At 42.3% G+C, this 20,682-nt stretch overlaps 3 protein-coding genes and 1 long non-coding RNA gene across 4 annotated transcripts; 1 reads left to right on the plus strand and 3 right to left on the minus strand.

The window, feature by feature from the left end:
• Positions 1–391: 391 nt before the first annotated feature.
• On the minus strand, positions 392–5,825 carry LOC111233314. The gene is made up of 3 exons (XR_002665597.1): positions 5,767–5,825; positions 1,816–1,988; positions 392–464 (listed from the first exon to the last, which is right to left on the minus strand). It is a non-coding gene; the product is annotated as an uncharacterized LOC111233314 (long non-coding RNA).
• Positions 5,826–6,476: 651 nt separating this feature from the next.
• anapc10 (anaphase promoting complex subunit 10) lies at positions 6,477–9,149 on the minus strand. Its single transcript, XM_022761131.1, has 6 exons — positions 9,021–9,149; positions 8,370–8,487; positions 8,182–8,272; positions 7,819–7,939; positions 7,660–7,713; positions 6,477–7,527 (listed from the first exon to the last, which is right to left on the minus strand). Exons 2-6 carry the CDS (start codon positions 8,482–8,484, stop codon positions 7,348–7,350), a joined length of 561 nt encoding a protein of 186 aa, XP_022616852.1. The 5' UTR covers positions 8,485–8,487; positions 9,021–9,149; the 3' UTR covers positions 6,477–7,347.
• Positions 9,150–9,206: 57 nt separating this feature from the next.
• Positions 9,207–16,387, plus strand: abce1 (ATP binding cassette subfamily E member 1). Its single transcript, XM_022761168.1, has 18 exons — positions 9,207–9,333; positions 10,559–10,700; positions 10,830–10,915; positions 11,197–11,294; positions 11,507–11,624; positions 12,097–12,234; positions 12,323–12,392; positions 12,630–12,726; positions 12,818–12,907; positions 13,089–13,210; positions 13,510–13,634; positions 13,870–13,966; positions 14,054–14,172; positions 14,420–14,530; positions 14,794–14,936; positions 15,021–15,143; positions 15,239–15,350; positions 16,076–16,387. Exons 2-18 carry the CDS (start codon positions 10,598–10,600, stop codon positions 16,121–16,123), a joined length of 1,800 nt encoding a protein of 599 aa, XP_022616889.1. The 5' UTR covers positions 9,207–9,333; positions 10,559–10,597; the 3' UTR covers positions 16,124–16,387.
• A 1,509-nt stretch (positions 16,388–17,896) lies between these two features.
• LOC111233332 (Fc receptor-like B) lies at positions 17,897–20,120 on the minus strand (the record flags this gene model as incomplete). Its single annotated transcript, XM_022761115.1, has 5 exons — positions 17,897–18,225; positions 18,305–18,568; positions 18,936–18,971; positions 19,730–19,733; positions 19,873–20,120. Coding segments are annotated over 5 exons (881 nt in total), but the record flags the coding sequence as incomplete, so codon positions are not given.
• Positions 20,121–20,682: the final 562 nt, after the last annotated feature.

Consider the following 20,682-nt stretch of genomic DNA (forward strand, 5'->3'; position numbering starts at 1 on the left):
CTGAATCTTATGAGCAACTACTTTGTAAATACACTGAATTTATAGCATTAAAAATATTTAAACACACACAGTTTATGTGGTTTGAAATTTCCACAGGGTAATGCTAATTTTTTAAAAAATGTCACAGTTTATAAAGAATGTATTTTGTCCCTTCTTTGCTTCCATAGACACCTGTGAGTTTCACGCAGCAGCAGATGAGCCTGTTGGTGTGAATCCTTCTCTAAAGGGTCACTTCACATGTTTTCATCAGCTCATGAAATATTAAAGAAAAAGAAATAATTTAAAAAACAACTCTTACCAGATAATAATCTGATAAGCTGCCGTTGCCAGGCAACACCTCCAGCCAATAAGCAGAGATTTGGGCGATATTTCCCCCAGCAACAAGTGGTATTTCAGGCGGTGTCTTTCTGGGAAACTTGACCTTTGCAGGTGTGAGGCTGCGGCGCGCTGGCGCTGTCCTGATCCTGTAATCATGTAAATGACTGTAAATACAAAGAGGATGTAAATATTCAGCTTTTTATAAGACGAAAACAGAAAATATTGTCACAGTGGAATGAGAGGAGAACAGGATGGATGGATGAATATGGATCAATAAAGATGAGTTTTATAAAAACAAAGTGGTTGACTTGTTCATTCTCACAAACTCAGATTATTAACGTTGAAGTTTTAAAATGTTTTGAACGTGACTTTTCTGTTAATCGTTCCCTCTGCAGGAGCAGATATTAAAGACAGGATTTTAACACAGAGCTTTCCCTGTTTGTCTCTGAAGTTTCACCTTGATAAACTTTTAAGACTGAAATTTAAATCCTAAACACAGATATATAGAGAAGGAAAAGCTACAGTCACAAACAGCCATGCTAAACTACCACTTTGGTCAAAATGAAAATATCTCAACAGCTTTTTGATGCCATGAAATCTGTGACGTTGGCTCAGCAGATTGTTTTTCTGTGAAATTTGGCAGTTAAAAGTTTTACAGTTTATGCAGTTTATAAAGTCTGTGAATATTGATAGAGACGTTTCCCACCCAGCATTATATTTTTAATTTATTAATGTTATTTTACCTCTGCACTGAAAACCTCCTGCACTCAAAGTGCATCATTTTATCTCATGTTACATCTGTTACTTGTTCTTATGTATGTGGTTTTATTACATCAAATAATCAGTAATTATTATTTCATATTTATGTTTAATCTGCTTTTTCCCTATTATGCAGATTTGAGAAATAAATTATTGATGAAAATATCAGAATAAGCTTTAGAGTGCCGGTGATGACTGTGACTTTAAAGATTAAGGGTGACGCTTTACTTTACGAGTCTGTAATTTCCTAATAATGTCCTGGAAAGAATGAGGAAATACAGACTGTGTTCAATTAGTAAACTGCTAAGTAATTAATTTAATTGCTCTCATAACATTGGGAATCCTTTCATCAGTGCACACATGAACATGCAAAGTGTGAAATTAGTTTTCAAGCAAAGACGCATTTTAAACGTATGTGGAAAATAACATTTGTATTAGTAAATTATTAATGAATGAATATTTATTTGGGTCTCTCAAAAGGAAGCACACGGGAAATTTCAGACCCATAAAATTAATCGTCTCTGAAATGTTTTTTTTAAATCAAAGAACCTTGTAAGTTGTGCTAAAAGTCTGGTGCAGAGGAAGAAGACTACCGTCAGCCTCAACCAGACACGTTTCCTTTGAGCAAGGCAGCGAGCGAACGCTGCAGCTGCTCAGCAGAGAGCGGGAAGTGAATGTAAATCATAGTGAAGCTCCCTGGAGAAACACAAGTTAAAAAGGAAAAAAAAAAACACTCACTGCAGTCACACTGTGTGTGTATCCAGCCTGTTTGGCCCAGAAAAATGGATGGGATGGTTGTTGCTGTGGTAACGATGCCGGCGGCAACGCAACCAAGCGTCAGAGGCGATGATGATTTTCCACTCAAAAACCTGCAGACTGTCCTTCACCGGACGACCGGGGACGTTCAGGGTCTGAGAGACACAGAGAGAAGACAGGACAACTTTGTAAAGTGGGGAAATTCAGGTGATTCATTTTAGTAGATGTTGTTAAACTTCTCTTTTTGGAGCTAAATGTCTCTGTCCACTGAAGAATCCTTCACAATCATCCACAACAATAAAACTCTTACATAAAAAAAAATCTTCCTTTAACTGAGACAGAAGTGGAACTTTAAACCTTCAGCTTCCTACACGTCTCCTCTGTCTCCGTCGTCGGCGCAGAGCTTTGTGTTTCTGCACGTGGGAGTTGGTGGCGATAACATTACGCAACAAAACTGGCCTGAACATCAAGGAGAAGTAAACGGAGACGTGTAGGAGGTGATTTTATATTTCTCCGTATTTCTCTCATTGATAAAAGTAATGATAAATGTTCAGTTAAAGCGCAGTCTGTTTGTGTTACACAGATCTGGGTTGTTTTTCCTCCTGCAGCTGCATCAAAGTGGAAACAGTCTGATTTTATGGGTTTTCTATTTTTATGACCTCAAGGCGATAAAAGGAGCAAAAAGTGAGTGTAGAGTTCGATGTGTAGCCTGCATCTAACACATCTTTAAACTCTGAAAGAACACGTTCAATAAACTGAGTCAATGAAACAAACAGAAACTGGAGCTGAGCTTACTGTGAGGGAGGGGGGGGGGGGGGGGGGTACACTGAAGGAAATGGAGGGAACTGAATTAAAAAAATGTAAGGAAAAAGTAAAGAAAGGGAAAAAGTACAGGGAAAGAGGTGAAAGCAAACGGAAGAAGGGAAGGCAATGTATGGAAGGAGAGAACAGGAAGGAAAGGATGTGAGGGAAGAAATAGGAAAGGAAAGAGGGAACAAGGACTAAACACACACACACACACACTGCAGTGTACAGTGACTGCTTCACCCAACTTCCCTTGACATTACCTCTGTATGTATGTGTGTGTGTGTGTATGTGTGTGTGTGTGTGTAGTTTAACCGCAGGTAAACAGCTGAAAAACACCTCTCATCCATTACCCATGAGGCTTTGCAGCTTGTTGACAGCACAATGGTAAGTCCCCTCAGGGCCAGATGTAACACACACACACACACACACACACACACACACACACACACACACACACACACACACACACACACACACACAGGGATAGTGAAGCATGATGAACTTTAGTATTTTTATTTTTTCTGGGCAGCGGTTCACATTCATATTAGATTTTATATGAACATTTATTTTTTTAAGGTTTTTGGGTCGAATCTTGACGTTTTTGAATAAATAAACATTTATCATGATTTCTATCTAGTATTTATTTTATTCTGTTTGATGGTTAAGACTTGGCTTTGAGGTTAGAATCTGGTTTATGTTCAGGTTGGGGACTAGAAAACGTCAGTGAAGGTCCTCACAAGTATAACAATACAAGTGTGTGTGTGTAAGCTATTAAAGTAATTGCTCTGAGCAGCAAATAAAGCAGAGGAACAACAGGCTGGTTTCATCTCACTAAAAGCAAACACACACACACGCACACGCACACACACACACGCACACACGCACGCACGCACACACACACGTCTCTCTTCATACATGGAGTGGACACAATAAGAGGAACACCCAACAACACACAGAGTCTGTCCACACAGTCTTTGTCAAACACAAACATCAGTGTTCAGAGTGGAGTGTGTTGCAGAGCTGTTGCATTAGATTCTGCAAGTGTTCATATTATTTTGTCCACACACACACCCCCCCCCCCCCCCCCACCCCCGACTCTTTCTGTTCTCCCTACAAGTGTGTTTATGTCTTTCTGATGTGTGTGTGTGTGTGCTTTCAGCTTGAAGCGAGGAAGGAGATGAAACAGGTCTTCACTTTTTCACGCACAAACACAAACACACACACACACACACACACACACAGCTACAGGCTGAACATACATAATCAATCAACTAGACTAGAAAAATAAAATGTAGGTTATCAGAGGTGAATAAGAGGCCGATTCTTCGTAGCAATAACCTGCACATTAATAACTCTTACATTATTTATTCAGAGTAATAATTGACATAGAAATAAACAACTTTAAATATGCTGATATAAAATAATATCATTAGACAGCTGCTAATTGTAACTGTGATAGTTTTGTGACGCTTTTAGTAATTTATCGTCTTTTTGTGGCTTTGCATGATTTATCTGACTTTGTGTCTCTGATTTGTCATTTCTTCGTCTCTTTTGAATAATTTTGCATCTCTTTGTGGTAGTTTTGTGCGTATTTTTGGTAGTTTTGTGTGTATTTGTGGTAGTTTTGTGCATATTTGTGGTAGTTTTGTGTGTATTTCTTAAGGATATTATGTCTCTGATTTGTCATTTTAAATCTCTTGAGTCATTTTATGTCTTTTTGTCTCTATATACAGAAGTGATTTTGCATTCGTATTTGTCGTTTCATGTATTTGTGGTTATTTTGTGTCTTAGGTCACTTTTCTGATCTTTTTCGTGTCTGCATTTTGTGTCTGTTTTTTCGCTGCTTGATTGACTGAGGATCTGGTCCGGGGGTCTGTAACCATCAGGTCCACACCACTCCTCTGGTCCCCACAGAAACATGAGCGTCAGACCAGACAAGCAGCAGTGACGGTCAGTGGTGGAGCAGGCTGCTGCAGTGGAGCGTGTAGATGATTAAAATGCCTAATAAAGTCCGGAAAAAGCTCTCAGCCTAAGTAGCAGACAGTAAAACACCACATCAAAACATCAGGCTGGGGCTCATTAACGTGTGTGTGTGTGTGAGTGTGTGAGAGGGCAAATACACTGGCAAGCATCCAAGTGTTTTGGTGAATGCTTCTTTTTCTATTGGTGTAAATCTGTTTGTGTGTTTCCTTATGTTTATCTATGTGTGTGTGTGTGTGTGTGTGTGTGGGCTTGTGCTTCTATCTTTGTGAGAACCTGTGTCAGTTTTAAACCCTCGTAGTGAGGACATTACTGCACTGTGAAGACGTCTTGACCATTTGAAGGCTCGGGGGCAGAGACTGCATTATGTTGATGACGGTCCTCACAAGTATAGAAAGACAAATGTGTGTGTGTGTGTGTGTGTGTGCGCGTTTGCAGCCAAATTGAATCTTGTGAACTGAAGTGCACCGAGCAGTGGACTGTAATCCAGATTAAATGTGTTTACTGACACACACTCGCAGATCAGTGTGCGTCAGATAAGAGCAACACTCATCGACCGAAGTAGTGAAGTAGTTACCACGGCAACCGAGACCCTCCTTTCTCTATCTGACCACCTATCAATACTCCATTTAATTTTGATGATCTTTAATGAGGTGACACAGTTTAGTGACATGTGATACTGTTGAGAAACCTCCATCTATCTATTGAAAATAAATCTATCCATCTATCTATAAATCTATTTATCAATTAAAAATAAATTCATCTGTCAATTAAAATAAATCTATCCGTGTCTATGTGGCTCCCTCTAGTGGCTCAACTGCTGAACTGCAGTAATTTGACAAATGCACTTGACTTTCATTCATCACTATCCTCATGTCTGATTCATTAATACAGTAAATATTAAATTCAATTCACTTTGAAGGAGTTCAACATTTCATATTCTGCAGTTAATGGTTCCAGAAACAGTTTGTTGTTTTTACACTGTAGCTTTTGTACGAATTAAACAAAGCAGCTATAACATGTTAATCAACGAATTTACTCCCTGTTACCAGTCCTTATGCTAAGCTAAGCTAACTGGCTGTAGCTTCATATTTGCCCAAATATACTCAAATATCTAACAATTCCTTTAACTCAAGGTCCACTTACCAGCTTTTTCTGGATCCACAGCTCACAGTCTTCATCACTGGATGGAGTTTGCTCAGTTTAGAGCTGCAAACACAAATTATTTTTCATCACCAAGCTGTTTCTTTTTCTGAAGTAAGAAGCTAAAAATAGCCAGACAGTGGACCTTGATTTTATTGTGATAACTTAAATGACTCATCACTACTCAGATTTTTACCGTTATAACAAGAAGAACATTCAAATGTAAAGATATTAAATATGGGACATGTGGGCTTCATATATAACAAACATGTATGACAGGTATCAGTCTGACATTTCCAAAAGATGCTCTGTGACGTGACGCTTTGTTTAGTAAGAGATGAACTTTCTGATTTCAAATGTCCCAGTGTCTAAAATTTTCTTCTCTTGTGAACGTTCTTTGTTTTATAAATTAACACAGTCACATTCTTGCAGCCACTTTGCTTTGAAAACACATTTAATTCAACGCTCAGTCACAGATTCCACAACAGGAGTCGGTCTGTAGGCACAGAAGTTTGAGTTTCTGATACTGGAAGAAAACTGTGTAAACTGACCCAAAAATTCAACGTTTTGGTTTCGTAATGAACTCAGTCTGGCTCAAAATGAACACTAAAGTGTTTGTTTTTTACTGGCCACATGCAGCTGGATCCGGTCTGTGTGGGAAACATGTTGCTTGAGTAAATGTTGAACAGTAAACGAATGAGTGGGGGGTGCGGGGTTTATCTCAGCATGTTCTGGAGTAAAACATGCGTCTCCAGAACCAACAACTTTAAATCTACTTTCCTTCCTGAGATTAACAAATTGAAACCCAATCATCAGAACAGAATCAAGTTGATCAATAACTGATAATGTGCTTTACTTTCATACAGCCAGCCAGATTATTAAAGTAGGAGTTAGTTTTTCTCCCAAAGTGCTGCCACATTTCTTTAAGGAGCTGAACTCTTCAGACATCACAACATATAAACTGTCACTGCTGGGTTGATGTGCCATATTTAATATCTTTAAATTTGACCATTTTAATGCTAAAAACACCCAAAAATAATCAGTGTTTATTCCAGAATTTTCTTATTTTCATGATGGAAAAGTCTCTGAATCAGCTTTTAAACCATCATGAGACATTAAAGTTCTCTCACAAACAAATCAAAGTCCTCTGTGTGGCTGTTTAACCAAATCTGATGTTCTTTCTATTGGCAATTAATCCATGAAGTAACACGTTATATACCTGTTTTTTTAATTCATACAAATATAGAAGTGTAAAAAAAGACAGTACATCATGTGATGGAGGGATTTGATCATGTAAGGAAAAACACTGAACTCTTGTTAAAGTCAAATTTAAATATATTAAATATAGGTAGCTTGAATTTAAAATCTCAGTACTGCACTTTTAAGAAGCCACATTTGACAAAACCTTAATCATAACCAATGTAAGACCGATCGATTCTGGATTCAGAATAGAATCAATCAATCTGCATCACGTCAGAAACACAGCAGCAGCTCCAGATAATCAGTCTGTGTCATTTTGTGTGATTCCCAAACTTTCCCAGGGGGCACAGAGGGTCAGGTCAGGTGGTCACCTGTCAGTCCAGATCACCTGATCGTGCGGTACATCATGAAGTCGACCGTGGTGCACCGCGGGAACTTGCCGATAGAGCTCTCCTCCACTGGCGTGTAGACTTTAATCTGCCGCATGTGAGTGTCTCTGCCGTTCTGGTGGTTGGCCAAGACGGCGATCTGGATCATGAAGGTGCTGATCGGCTCGTTTGTCCGCTGAGACACACAAAACCCAGAGTGAAGTCACTGCTGATGCTTTTATTCACACATTATCACAAGAAGAACAGGGCTGGGTATCACCAGATTTTTTTATTCTAGTAAAATTAAACAAAGACATGAGTTTCTTACCTGGTTCATCAGAGAAATGTGAATCCAGCCACTGGGCTCCACCATCTCCAGCTGCTACAGGGAGGAAGAAGAGAAATGTGAGAACAATGAAGATCATTTAACTGGGTATTTAAAGATGTAATGAACTTCAGGGCAAGAAATTAATACTCTTGTCATTACCCTGATTTCTTGCAGGTTGTGGAAGTTGTTGCCCACTCTGACAGAGATCTTACTGGGTGTGTAGCTCTCATCAGATTTATAATCAGCATAAATACACAGCATTTTCACGGTTGTCCTCCTCCTGATCAAAACAAATAAAAACAATCAGGGATGATAAACACAGACACCAACATACAGATGATTCACAAGCAGAAATACACAAAAGAAGACAGATAAAAGAAGCAAATACACATTATTACAACATTACACCTTGACAATAACATCTCTTTGATAACTCAGTCTGTTATTGTTTTTTTGTTATGTAAAGACATTTCTTAGCTAATTTCAGAAATCCTTGTACTGAGAGAACATGACCCATGTTACCTGAACTGTATGTTGACCAGGTGAGGTTGGGATCCATCTGACTGCCAGTAAGTCTCGAGGTTGTCATCCCTCAGCTGATCGACTCCAAAACCTGAACATGGGTGGACAGTGAGAGGCCAAATGACACCAGTCTAAATCGGTCACTCAGCATGAAAACAGCCGACTGTGTACTGGATTTGGGTACCGACCTGGTTTACAGGAGGAGAGGGACCACACCGCCTGAGACCCGATCTCCCGGACCGTCCCCGTCCGTTCCAGCTGCTTTGGGTCGGCACCGGGTGGTGTCTTGCTCGGGGTGGCCATCCTCTAACCACGGAGAAAGACAAAAACACAAATTCAGAAAACGCAAGTTGGTCTAAGACGCGTTTCGTACGATTTTCAGTAACGTAACGCCAAACACGCTTCAGATTTCCTACATATTGACGTTTTCTTGTACATTGAACGATGAATTTGACAATGAATTAACGGCAGAAACCGATTTAAGAGTTAATGGTAACTGACCATTCGTTAGGCGACGGTATTAGCATCTTGTTTAGCTAACAGCTGCGTTAAACGCCGTAATTTATGGTTAATACCATCATGGTTTTGCTCGATATAGTTGAGAGGGAAACTCGTGATAATATTAAACAGAATGATTAATATAATTGATTTTAAAGGTAGGCCACAATGCTTGGATAGTATTTTTCTCAAACGCATGCACCGCAAATAAAAATCACACAAACTTTTAACGGCTGGTTTGCAGCTCTAGCTAGCTGCTAAGAGCTAATATATCTCCACTGTAGACTGCCTCAAAGCCACTAAAACGTAGTTAACGATAAAAAAATGTGACTTAAACTTACAATAAAGGTTGGTAAAAGTCTCCAGGGTCTCGTGTAAATACATGGGACGTGAGTGGGTTCGACACAATTCGATTTCAAACCCGTTTTGTTTCGCTAGCCACTTCGAATCTCCCACTTTGGTGAGTCTAGGTCGCGTCTTTACGACGTCACCAGTGCCGTCGCACGATTTGTGCGTCTCTCCCGCCATCTTTACAGCCGGCTTCCAGGAGACGAACACGTTGCTGGAAAAAAGAAGTTTCACACCCGATTATTTGTCTCTAAACGTCGTTTCTCGTTTATTTTCTTCTAAGCCGGGGAACGGGAGCCGAGGAGGGTGAGTTTTTGACTTGTCGCTCCGGATATTGTCGCTTTTTTGGGGCAGGTATTGCCATAGAAACGAGCGATGTTCCGATTCACAGCAGCTGTCAAGTGCGGGGCCTCCACTGATAATGTCGGTTAACGTGAAGCTAACCTTTAGCTCACTGTTAGCAGCCTCTGAAGCTCGTACTTAACGGTGCATTCAAGGTCCAGTGAAGATTTGAAAACGACTGATAAACCCATCTGAGTACATAAATAAAGTTGGTTGATCGTTTGACAGCGTAGTTTTGTTTTTTTTTTAAACACAGCAGGTGTTACAGGCAGAAGGGCCCCGAGAAGACTGCGTTTTCTTTGAATGGTGCTCCAAATTTCCCTCAGTTATTTGCGAAATTGACGTTTTCTTTCGCCGTGACAAAGCTGAAAACATTAAAGTACACAAATATAGGTTTTTGTCGATCGCTAGGCTCTTTAAATGAATTAGACATATGAATGACTCACACATCAGCGGGTTACTTGGGGACAAATCCAACTTTTGGTGCTTTTCGCCACGTTTCGTTAATTTGATGTTGAGAGAATTACAGACAAACCGAAGTTACAATCTCCATTTTTATTCACGTATGTTTCTCTTTAATGTTTTGAATGGGAGGCCGCATTGAACAGCAGGAAAGCACTGAATACTTAAAGGCCTTAAATTACGTAGCACCAGGCATGTACGTTCAGATGTGAGGTAACGGTAGAAGGACAGCCCGGTGTGACTCATGCTCCCCGCTGAAGACTGCGAAGCGGCAACTGGACTGGTTTTCTAGCTGCTACATTTGCTGTAATTCATCTCATTGAGGCCTGAAATAAAACCTCATTAAAACCAGGATCTGCTGTAAAGCCAGGAAGCATTATATTTAGTTACATCAGAAGCAGGTAGGGGGGTTTCAGGCTGTGGTAGTGGATCTGTGGCAGCCCATTGTTAAGAGTTAAAGGCTGTGCTTGTTTGTTCAGAATTGAATGTGTTGCTTCAGCAGAGTTAATATTGTGTTTGTGGACATAGGTTCGAGCCTGACCAATGTCCCCTACATTTAGACATTGTCTGCTGTATTTGGGACCTAAATATCACCATTAGCTGTGCATACGGATAAATGTACAACTCCATATCTCTGATTCTGTCCCTCCTTTTTCTTCCTCACCTTTTCTCAAGAGTTAACGCCACCTCCCCCAAAAGTAAATCTTCATTTGTCCACGTCTCTCAGCTCCGCAGGTGCTAGCGTCCGTCATTCCAGCCCTCCATCATGGCGGATAAAAACACCAGGATCGCCATCGTCAACCATGACAAATGCAAACCTAAGAAATGCCGTCAGGAGTGCAAGAAGAGCTGCCCTGTGGTCCGTATGGGTGAGTGATCGTTTAGTCGGTGCTCATGTCCACAAACAAGCTCAACAATTCAAAAGCAGAATGAGCTTCAACACGGAAAACATAAACAATGGTCGCTAAATAAGAATCTGTGTTCAATTGTGTTTGCAGGTAAGCTGTGTATCGAGGTGACTCCACAGAGTAAGATTGCGTGGATCTCAGAGTCTCTGTGTATAGGCTGTGGTATCTGCATCAAGGTAAGAACACCTGCAGGGCGACCTCTGAATATCAAGTGAACCGGTCTGAAAATATCTGCTCCTCTCTTATGTTTCTCTTTAGGAAAGTATAAGTCATTTGTGTTATTACACTTTCAGCTTGTTTAACAGTCACGAATCCTAGAAAATCATCATGTAGAACAGGATTGGTCCCTGAAAAATAAGGAATCTGACCAGGATGTCTGTCCAGATGCAGTTAGTGCTAACTTCTGAGGGGCCGGTCTCAGTCTGGTTGTTCTGACGGGGTTTTGTTGTTGTTGTAGAAATGTCCTTTCGGAGCGTTGTCGATCGTCAACCTGCCCAGCAACCTGGAGAAGGAAACCACACACAGATACTGCGCCAACTCCTTCAAACTGCACCGGTACGCTGGCGTTGACTCCGCCTGGATATGCAACTGATTTAGTGATTTGTTATATTATTCTGAGAGCACACGTTATTAAAGTTAGGTTTAACATGAGATGTGATAGTTCAGTAGTAAGTTGTTGAAATCTGAGTCTGTGAGTTATTGATGCTGTTAATCAGCTGGTTGTAATGTGTGTGTGTGTGTGTGTGTGTGTGTGTGTGTGTGTGTAGGCTGCCCATACCGAGGCCCGGTGAGGTGCTGGGGCTGGTGGGGACCAACGGTATCGGGAAGTCCACGGCGCTGAAGATCCTGGCTGGAAAACAGAAACCCAACCTGGGGAAGTACGATGTGAGTGTTCACACATCACACACTCACACACACACACAGTCATGTTACTGTCAGGTGCTGTGGATTTACTCGTGCAGGCCTGTGTTATAGGTTGAATGTGGTTGTTGCTGCGCTGAGGAGATAAATGTGGGTGTAGCTGCTCAGACCAAACATCAGATACAGGCTCAGGCGTCTCTTTTTTCCCCTCAGAAAAACTCCAGGTTTATATCAACAATAAACACTTGGTGCCAAATGTGTTTTTGTTTTTTTATTTGAGTAAATATAAACCTCCACTTCCTGGTGTGGTAACTTCAAAATAAAACAGCCTTACACGATAATTACAGTTAGAAACCTAATTACTACGAAGGTTTTGTTGCTGATCATGTTTGTGTTTGACAGAAATAAAAGGCATCAGTCCTGCACTGCTGTAAATGCTGCTTGATATGTTTGATGTTTTATATGTTATATATGAATGTGTGTTTTTCTGTCCCAGAATCCTCCAGACTGGCAGGAGATTTTGACCTACTTCCGAGGATCTGAGCTGCAGAACTACTTCACCAAAATCCTGGAGGACGACCTGCGGGCCATCGTCAAGCCGCAGTACGTCGACCAGATCCCGAAGACCGTGAAGGTAAACGAGTTTGAGCAGGAAGGAGTTTAATCAGTGGTGCTGCGGCAGTGAAGGAGGGTTGGTTGTAACTCTTCACCTCTGCCTCCAGGGGTCAGTAGGGGCCATCCTGAGCAGGAAAGATGACACAGACACACAGGACATCGTCTGTGACCAGCTAGGTAAAACTCACACGCATTAAAACATCAAATAACAATTAATGTGGATATTTAATTAATCATTTCAGTGATTTATCAAATAAAAATGGTTGAAAAATTCACTGAAAAACAACCCAAACGTTTGTCAAAACACAAGCAGCTGTGTCTGGAATTTGCTAATTTATCATTTAAATGGAGGTTTGTTCCAAACTGACTTCATCATAAATGTGATTGGTTCTTTTTTGCGTTGTTGCCGGGCAGATCTGAGTCACCTGCGGGAGAGGAACGTGGAGGATTTGTCCGGAGGAGAGCTGCAGAGGTTCGCCTGCGCCGTCGTCTGCATCCAGAGGGCCGACATGTGAGGAAACGACCGACGCAGCTCCATCATCATTGTTTCCACTTTGACCTGAAAACAGACTGACGCTGTTTCTGCTGTTTCTCTGCTGCAGTTTTATGTTTGACGAACCGTCCAGTTACCTGGATGTTAAACAGAGGCTGAAGGCTGCCATCACCATCCGCTCGCTCATCACCCCGGACAGGTACACACTCTTCATCTGAAGGGAGAATCTGACATTTATATCTTCAAGATTATTCTTTAACTCTGTGTGTGTGTGTGTGTGTGTGTGTGTGTGGGTGTGTGTGTGTGTGTGTGTGTGTGGGTGTGTGTGTGTGTGTGTGTGTGTGGGTGTGTGTGTGTGTGTGTGTGTGTGTGTGTTGCAGGTATATCATTGTGGTGGAGCACGACCTGAGTGTGCTGGACTACCTGTCTGACTTCATCTGCTGTCTGTACGGAGTCCCCAGCGCCTATGGGGTGGTCACCATGCCCTTCAGCGTCCGAGAGGGTAAAACACACACACACACACACACAACAACAAGCAACAAATATGAGACACAAAGTTCAAGAGTTCACAGCCAGTAAAAGAAAAGAAGCAGCAGAGAAAATGAGGAGGTACATTTCTTGTTAAAGACTCTTCTCTGTGACTCGTGGTTCTTGCGGTTCAGAGGAGGATTATCAGCGTTAGTGAATCTTACTGTGTCAACGTTCACTTTCATTTTTGTAATCAAATATGAAAAGTCTTTGATTATTTACTCAATGGATTCATAACTCTGTCTATAAAATATCTTTATCTTCGTCCTCCAGGTATCAACATCTTCCTGGACGGTTACGTTCCCACGGAGAATCTCAGGTTTCGCGAGACCTCATTGGTCTTCAAAGTGGCTGAGACGGCCAACGAGGAGGAGGTGAAGAGACTCAGGCACTACCAGGTCGGTTCTGGTTTCCTCATTTTAAAACTATCACTTTATTTTCTGCTCTCCCTCTTCTTTCACTCCTACCTTGTTTCCTTTCTCCTTACTTCACTTCCTAATTCCTTCCTTCCTTTATTACCTCCCTCCTCCTCGTCGTCTTCTCCCGGGTCTTTGTTTCTCTTCTCTCGGAGCGACTGACCCGGCAGCTGGAACAGATGTCTGACCTGTTGTTGTTGTTGTTGTTGTTGTTCAGTATCCAGAGATGGGGAAGACGATGGGCGAGTTCACGCTGGAGATCAGAGGAGGAGAATTTACCGACTCTGAGATCATGGTGATGCTGGGAGAGAACGGTACGCTGAGTTCGTGTCTGGACGTTTCCACACTCGGAGTTTTAACGTCCGTGTTTGACATCAGCCTCTGAATGTTTGGGTCCGCAGGCACAGGGAAGACCACCTTCATCAGGATGCTGGCTGGAGGACTCAAACCTGACGGGGGAGGGGAGGTTCCCATCCTGAACGTCAGCTACAAGCCTCAAACCATCAGCCCCAAGTTTAAGGTTCGTCCAGTTTCTTCATCAGCACTAGTTATTAAAACACGCCGTGGAATTAAAGGATGATTCTGCTGTTTACAGTTTAAAAACTTTGTGTGAATCTTGTTCTATAAAATGATGCAGCTCCATTAAATCCAAGCTGATGCTTTAGTTTCACCTGGTTGCAGAGATTCAGCCTCTGTCTCTGTGAACAGAACAATAAAGTTGAGACGCGTTGAATGTGAAGAGTGTGTGTGTGTGTGTGTGTCTGCAGGGCAGCGTCAGAGCGCTGCTGCACGAGAAGATCAGAGACGCCTACACTCACCCTCAGTTCATCACCGACGTCATGAAGCCGCTGCAGATCGAGAGCATCATCGACCAGGATGTAAGAGACGCACGCCATCATTGTTTTAACGAATACTGTTGCCCTCATTAAGAGTGTCGGTCAGTACGACTCTGGTTACCTAGCAACTGTGTTCGTTCATGAGTCCATTTGGAGGGGGCAGAGAGAACCAGGCTTTTATTTTGAAAGTCTCATATTTTTACTCCTTTCTTTACAAAGTCAAAACGTCCTCCATGAGTCATGTGACATCGCTCTGCTGCTCTCAGTGAGTGTAACTCCCCCTCCTCCCCCTCCTCCCCCCTCAGGTGCAGAACCTGTCTGGTGGCGAGCTGCAGAGAGTCGCCCTCACTCTGTGTTTGGGGAAACCAGCTGATGTTTATCTGATCGACGAGCCCTCGGCTTACCTGGACTCCGAGCAGAGGTTGATGGCCGCCAGGGTCATCAAGAGGTCAGACGCGGCTCCTCTTCGCCACTCAGTTCCCTCCCTCACTTTCCTTCACACCCTCACTGTCTGACTCGTGTCCGTCCGCAGGTACATCCTCCACGCCAAGAAGACGGCGTTCGTGGTGGAGCACGACTTCATCATGGCGACCTACCTGGCCGACAGAGTCATCGTGTTCGACGGTATTCCCTCCAAGAAGACTGCAGCTAACACGTAAGACAGAGAGAGACTTTTATTTTGTTAAATACTCACAACATGAACCAAACACTTCCTGAAGAGAAACTGAATTTCTTCTTCTTCTTCTTCAGGCCTCAGAGTCTGTTGGCGGGAATGAACCGCTTCCTGTCGCTGCTGGAAATCACATTCAGGAGAGACCCGAACAACTTCAGGCCACGTATCAACAAGCTCAACTCCATCAAGGTATTCACACCTGTGAATTATAACATCATATATAATGTATATGAGACAGATTTTAAAGATACAAGCATCACTTCAGTTGAGGGATTAAAGGTCTGTATTAACTACAAATCACATACTTAACATCAAAACTACCGTCCTGTGTTGTAGAAATCTGATGCTAATAATATAATAATAATAATAATGTTAATTTTTTCCAGATACTGAAACTTTACATGAAAAACAAAACAGAATAGAGCAGGACATAAATTCAAACATTAAAATCATGAACATTTATTTGTTCAGTGTTTTTCTGTCGGCTGCTGTGAAATATGAAAATATATTAACAGACGCTTGAAACTTGCATCATTACGAGTTTAATCAATCGCATCAATCTGCAGCTCCAGCCGGTTTAGGTTGATGTGTCCAGCTCGTGCTGCAGCTCTGACCATCAGTTGAAATGGTTTAGTGTGTGAACCTTCGCTGACCTCTGCTGGTGACGTGTGGGAACTACAACAACACAGTAATCAGGATTTAAAGGGTTTAAAATTAGAAGAAAAACAAAACGTCACAAACAGCAACAAAATAGAACAATACAGCAGGTAAAGCAGCAATAAATAGATAAAATGGTGATTATCAGACACCGAACACAGCCACAGGAGATCAGAGTACACTGTTGATCAAGCACGAGCAGCAGAGTAGATGATGTGTTTCTGTACACACTGACCTTTGACCTTTGTTTCCTCCAGGACACCGAACAGAAGAAGAGTGGAAACTATTTCTTCCTGGACGACTGAGCCGACGTCCAAACAGCAGTTATGTTAAAAATCATAAGAAGCAGAGAGAGAGAGAAAAAACCCCATCAGCCTTTATGTACCGGGCTGCGTTCAATAGCCAGCAATGTTGTGAAACGTTGAAAATAAAAAGTGCATTGCATTCTGTGTCCGTCAGCCTGAACATACTGGGCTGAATTCACAAGCCAGCGACATTGTGGAACATTAAGCAGCGTATTTTAACACTCATGCATTTACAGCAACTGATAATAAACTGATTATATCTGATCCCAGAACTGTTCGTCTCTTCATTCGTCATGTCTTAACAGTGTGTGGTGTGTTCAGGAACACTTAGAAATACTGTGTAGAAGCCTGAAGTAATATTAAAACGTCTCTAAATTAATTTACAAAACTCTTGTAAGTTATGCATTTTTACTATTGTTATTAAACCCAGTAGCTATAAAGCTCATTGATAATGGGCAGGTGTCAGTTTCATCAGAAGGTGGATTAATCAAAGACAGTAATTCAGTGTCAGTCCCTGTACATGAGAAACCCTGTTAACACAGAACGTCAGATTTATCTGCAGCTCTTAACGTCCTTGAAAGAGCTGAATTCATTTCTCAGAAAAAGGTTTTAAGAAGTCTGAAATTAAAGTTGGTAGATCTGCAGAAACCCTGTCATGGTTTCCTCTCCTATCCATGACACGTGCATGTTGTAAGAGGTGTGTGTGTGTGTGTGTGTGTGTGTGTGTGTGTGTGTGTGTGTGTGTGTAGCTCATGGAGCTGAAATAACAGGAGCTGTCCTTGGTGCTTAAGTGATGAATCCTGCAACCTCTCGACGTTTCTTCACTCGAGTCCTCTGTGTGTCGGCACCAAATATCATCTTCTAAAATCAGTGGTGGAATGTGAATAATAACATTTACTAAAGTAATATTTATTGTTTAAAAAATAAACATGAGGACAACAAAAACATTAGTTTTATGAGAATGTGGGTAATAATGGGCTCTGACAGGGAGGGAGGAGGTTTCTCTTTCTCTAGAGCTTCATAGTATTTATACTTTTTGCTCGGGTTTGTTATTATTTGTCTTAGCTACAATTAGCTTAGCTGTAATTAAGGATTTAAGATTACATGTTGGAAAGGCCACGCCCCTCACACCGCTGGTCAATGTGCTTTTTACTCATTTGCAGGCTTGAGTGACGAAAATATAAATTTTGGCAGTGGATGTTTCACTCCGTTGACCACAACCAAACCGCAGTCAACCAAAAACTTCCATGTGTAGAAAACAGCAGGGACGTGAGGAGGAAAGTCTCAAGCACAAAACTTTATTTAAAATATTGTGACTGAAAGAAATGATTTTATATTATAAATGTGTTGATGCCACTAAACTCTGTTCAGCTCAGAAGTGATGCTCAGTGGTGACCGTCACAATGTCATCACGGTCTTCAGCCAATCTCTGCTCAGCCTGGGTGGGTGGTGCTGTTGCCATGGAGACACGTGGGTGTTGTCCTATCAGAAGAATGAATCATCAGATTTAGATACAGTATTATCAGGCAAAGACAATCAACACTACAGAACCGTAACTGGTGATTGATTGATTGATACCTGTGGGTCTCTGTCGATATAAAGACACCATAATGACAGTGGAGATGAAGTATGGACAGAACATCACCAGGTGGTAGAGCAGTCTGAATACAACCTGGAGGGGGACTGAGGAAGGGGGCGGGGCTGAGGCAGAGGACAGGGCTGGGGTGGGAGGAGCCAGTGCAGAGGTGGGAGGAGTCAGTGGAGTAGCTGAGGTTACAGGTTTTCCTGTAGAGAGAATCTCACCTGGTCAGGTGAATTTGTGAATAAATAAGTGGGGAAACCAAAGTGAAGCTCCTGACCTGTGACAGTGATCCAGCTGGGTGGAGACTCTCCATGACCTGTGATGTTACAGCTGTAGAGGCCTTCATCAGACTTGTCAACATGGTGGATGGTCATGTGACCTGTAGTCTCTTTGATGAGGGAGCCATCTTTATAGAAAGCAGCTGGGAGGTTGGAGGGAGGGGTCTTTGTTTTACAGTGCAGAGTGACATCATGTCCCTCCATCACAGGGAGGACAGGACTCTGCAGGATCACTGCTCCACCTCAACACACAGACAAACTACAGCATTTCATCCATTTACACACAGCTTCATCAACACTGACTCCACAGTCTGATCTTACCAGTGACAGTGATGCTGATGCTGTTACTGGTTGCTCCCTCTCTGGACTCACACCAGTAAACTCCACTGTCCCATGTGGCGATCAGACTGATTTTACAAGAGGAACCAGTTGATCTTCCCCAGTCGAGTCCACACTGAGTCCTCTGTCGTTTGGTCGTGTTCCTCGTCAGCCTCCATCCAGCAGAGCCGTCGTCCTCGCCACAGCTCAGAGAGACGGAGTCGCCTTTAAAGAACTGAGAGCTGCTGGGACTCGCAGTCAGAGAGGCTGCCAGGATGTAATTTATTTGTACAGCAGGTTATCATCAACGTGCTTAACAGGAATCAAAGAAGCATAAAAAGTAAAAAGCACCACAAGAAAACAGAATAAACACAGATTATTAAAGAGGCAAGATTAAAATCCAGATGATTTAGTTATGGTTTGTGCAGATTTGGTCTCATGCTGCAGCATCATGGCTGAACATTTCTGAAATATATTTAGGGCCCAGACCATTCAGTCGATCAAGAGATCAATACACTCAAATCTCAGCTGCCAACAGAACTTCTCTTCTTAGTAAATTGCATGGATCAAATGAGAGCTGGATTTCATCGTCTCAGAACTTGTTCTCATCGTGTGGTAGAAGTTGTTTCCTCACCTTGTTGTGCCGTGCAGCTCAGCAGCGAGCTCAGAGCTGCAGAGAGACGACAGAGAAAAGCTGTTAGTGTGATGGAGGTCTGGGTGCTGCTTCCTGAAGCAGAGTGAGAACCGTTCTCTCTCTCATCTTCCTTCACTCGTGTAAAACTAACGGTGCTGTAGGTGTGTGGGGAATGTTCCTGTAATTACATTTCTTTTCTTCCTACTATGTTTATTGTTACGCACCAAAACACCGAGGCAACTTCCTTGTATGATGTAAAAACCTACTTGGCAATAAAACCAGATTCTGACTCTGACTCTGACCCACAGACACGACGCTGATGTAAAAACCAAACTGCAAATAAGTTGAATTCGTTGTCGGTGAATAAAAAGCCCAGACACGGAGACAAAGAGTCGACTTACAGAGCAGAAGAGATGCTTCGTACATCATGACACGTCAGTGATAGGAAATCTGCGCTTTGACCAGCTGAAGTGAAAGCCTCATCCTTCCTCTGAGACTGAGACTGGCAGCAGCTTCCTCTACACAGACAGTAAAAATGAGTCATAGATAAAACTATAAAAGATCAGGAGGAAAAGCAACCAGAATGTAAATGTAAAGAACATTAATATGTGTGTGTTGTGTTGTGTTGTGTGTGAGGGAACAACTTGAAACTGCTTTTTTGATTTTGTTCAGAAAGATTCTGGGCTTTTATTTTTGTGTTAAATTATTCAGAGAGAGTTTATTTAATGATGTGAGTGATTGATGGTAGTGATTTTATAAATAAGGTTAAGGACATTGTTAGAAAGAAGCTGTACCTTTCTGTAGAGAACAGTGGTTTCGTTGAGAGGAAATGAGATGTAAGATGGAGGTTGCTTTGTACCTGCATATCTGCTTTAACCACTGAAATGTGGTCAGGAAGAGACAAACAAACACTAGTTGCTGTGTAGCATCAGTCAACAGGGCAGCGCGGTGAGGCAGCGCGGGTGAGGCAGCGCGGTGAGCGAGCGCGGTGAGGCAGCGCGTGAGGCAGCGGCGTGAGGCAGCGCGGTGAGGCGAGCGCGGTGAGCAGGCGCGCGCGGTGAGGCGGTGAGCGAGCGCGGTGAGGCAGCGGCGGTGAAGGCAGCGCGGTGAGGCAGCGCGGTGAGGCAGCGCGGTGAGGCAGCGTGAGCTCGTTAACAGCATGTGGACGGTTCAGAGAGAGTCCAGCTGAGAGTCAGGAGAAACAATTCTGGAGCATGACATAAACTTGGAGTTTGTATCTTTGACATAACATGGATTAGTAGACCTACAGTTCACTATAGGGATATTTCCTGTATACCAAAACCACCAAGACAGGATTGCTGGTCTCCATTAATTAATTAATCCATTAATTAACTTTTGACAAGGCACACCTATTAATTGAGCAAAGCTGCATAATATTGGTAAAGGTAGGCTGAATGGTGGCTACTTTAAAGAATAAAAAATATGGAACATATTAAGCATATATATATATGTATATATATACATAAACGCTCCAGAACACCAGGCTCCTCTGGGATCATTCAGTCTTTTGGAGGTTCCCGCCACGTGACGCTACGTTAGTAGGCACGTATACGTAGGGGACACGGAAGTAAACAAAACTGATCACGCGTTGTTGAATGAATTGAATCAGCCGTCTCCTCATCTCATCACCTCATCAACGAAGGTTACCAAACATCACACATGTGGCGCCTATTAAAAGGGTATTTTTGATTAACCTTACCGACTGTCCTAATATATAAAATAATAC

This window comes from Seriola dumerili, unplaced genomic scaffold (genome assembly GCF_002260705.1).
Source record: "Seriola dumerili isolate Sdu_G_001 unplaced genomic scaffold, Sdu_1.0 BDQW01000388.1, whole genome shotgun sequence".
Classification (NCBI taxonomy): domain Eukaryota; kingdom Metazoa; phylum Chordata; class Actinopteri; order Carangiformes; family Carangidae; genus Seriola; species Seriola dumerili.

What these genes read in the sequence shown, in the direction of transcription:
- abce1 (XM_022761168.1), top strand. Translation starts at nt 10,598, where the DNA reads ATGGCGGATAAAAACACCAGGATCGCCATCGTCAACCATGACAAATGC. An exon ending in GGTGATGCTGGGAGAGAACG is followed by an intron (nt 13,967 to 14,053) that starts GTACGCTGAGTT and finishes TTGGGTCCGCAG; the next exon opens with GCACAGGGAAGACCACCTTC. An exon ending in GCCGCCAGGGTCATCAAGAG is followed by an intron (nt 14,937 to 15,020) that starts GTCAGACGCGGC and finishes GTCCGTCCGCAG; the next exon opens with GTACATCCTCCACGCCAAGA.
- anapc10 (XM_022761131.1), bottom strand. Translation starts at nt 8,484, where the DNA reads ATGGCCACCCCGAGCAAGACACCACCCGGTGCCGACCCAAAGCAGCTG. An exon ending in CTGGTCAACATACAGTTCAG is followed by an intron (nt 7,940 to 8,181) that starts GTAACATGGGTC and finishes TGTTTTGATCAG; the next exon opens with GAGGAGGACAACCGTGAAAA. An exon ending in ACAACCTGCAAGAAATCAGG is followed by an intron (nt 7,714 to 7,818) that starts GTAATGACAAGA and finishes TCCTCCCTGTAG; the next exon opens with CAGCTGGAGATGGTGGAGCC.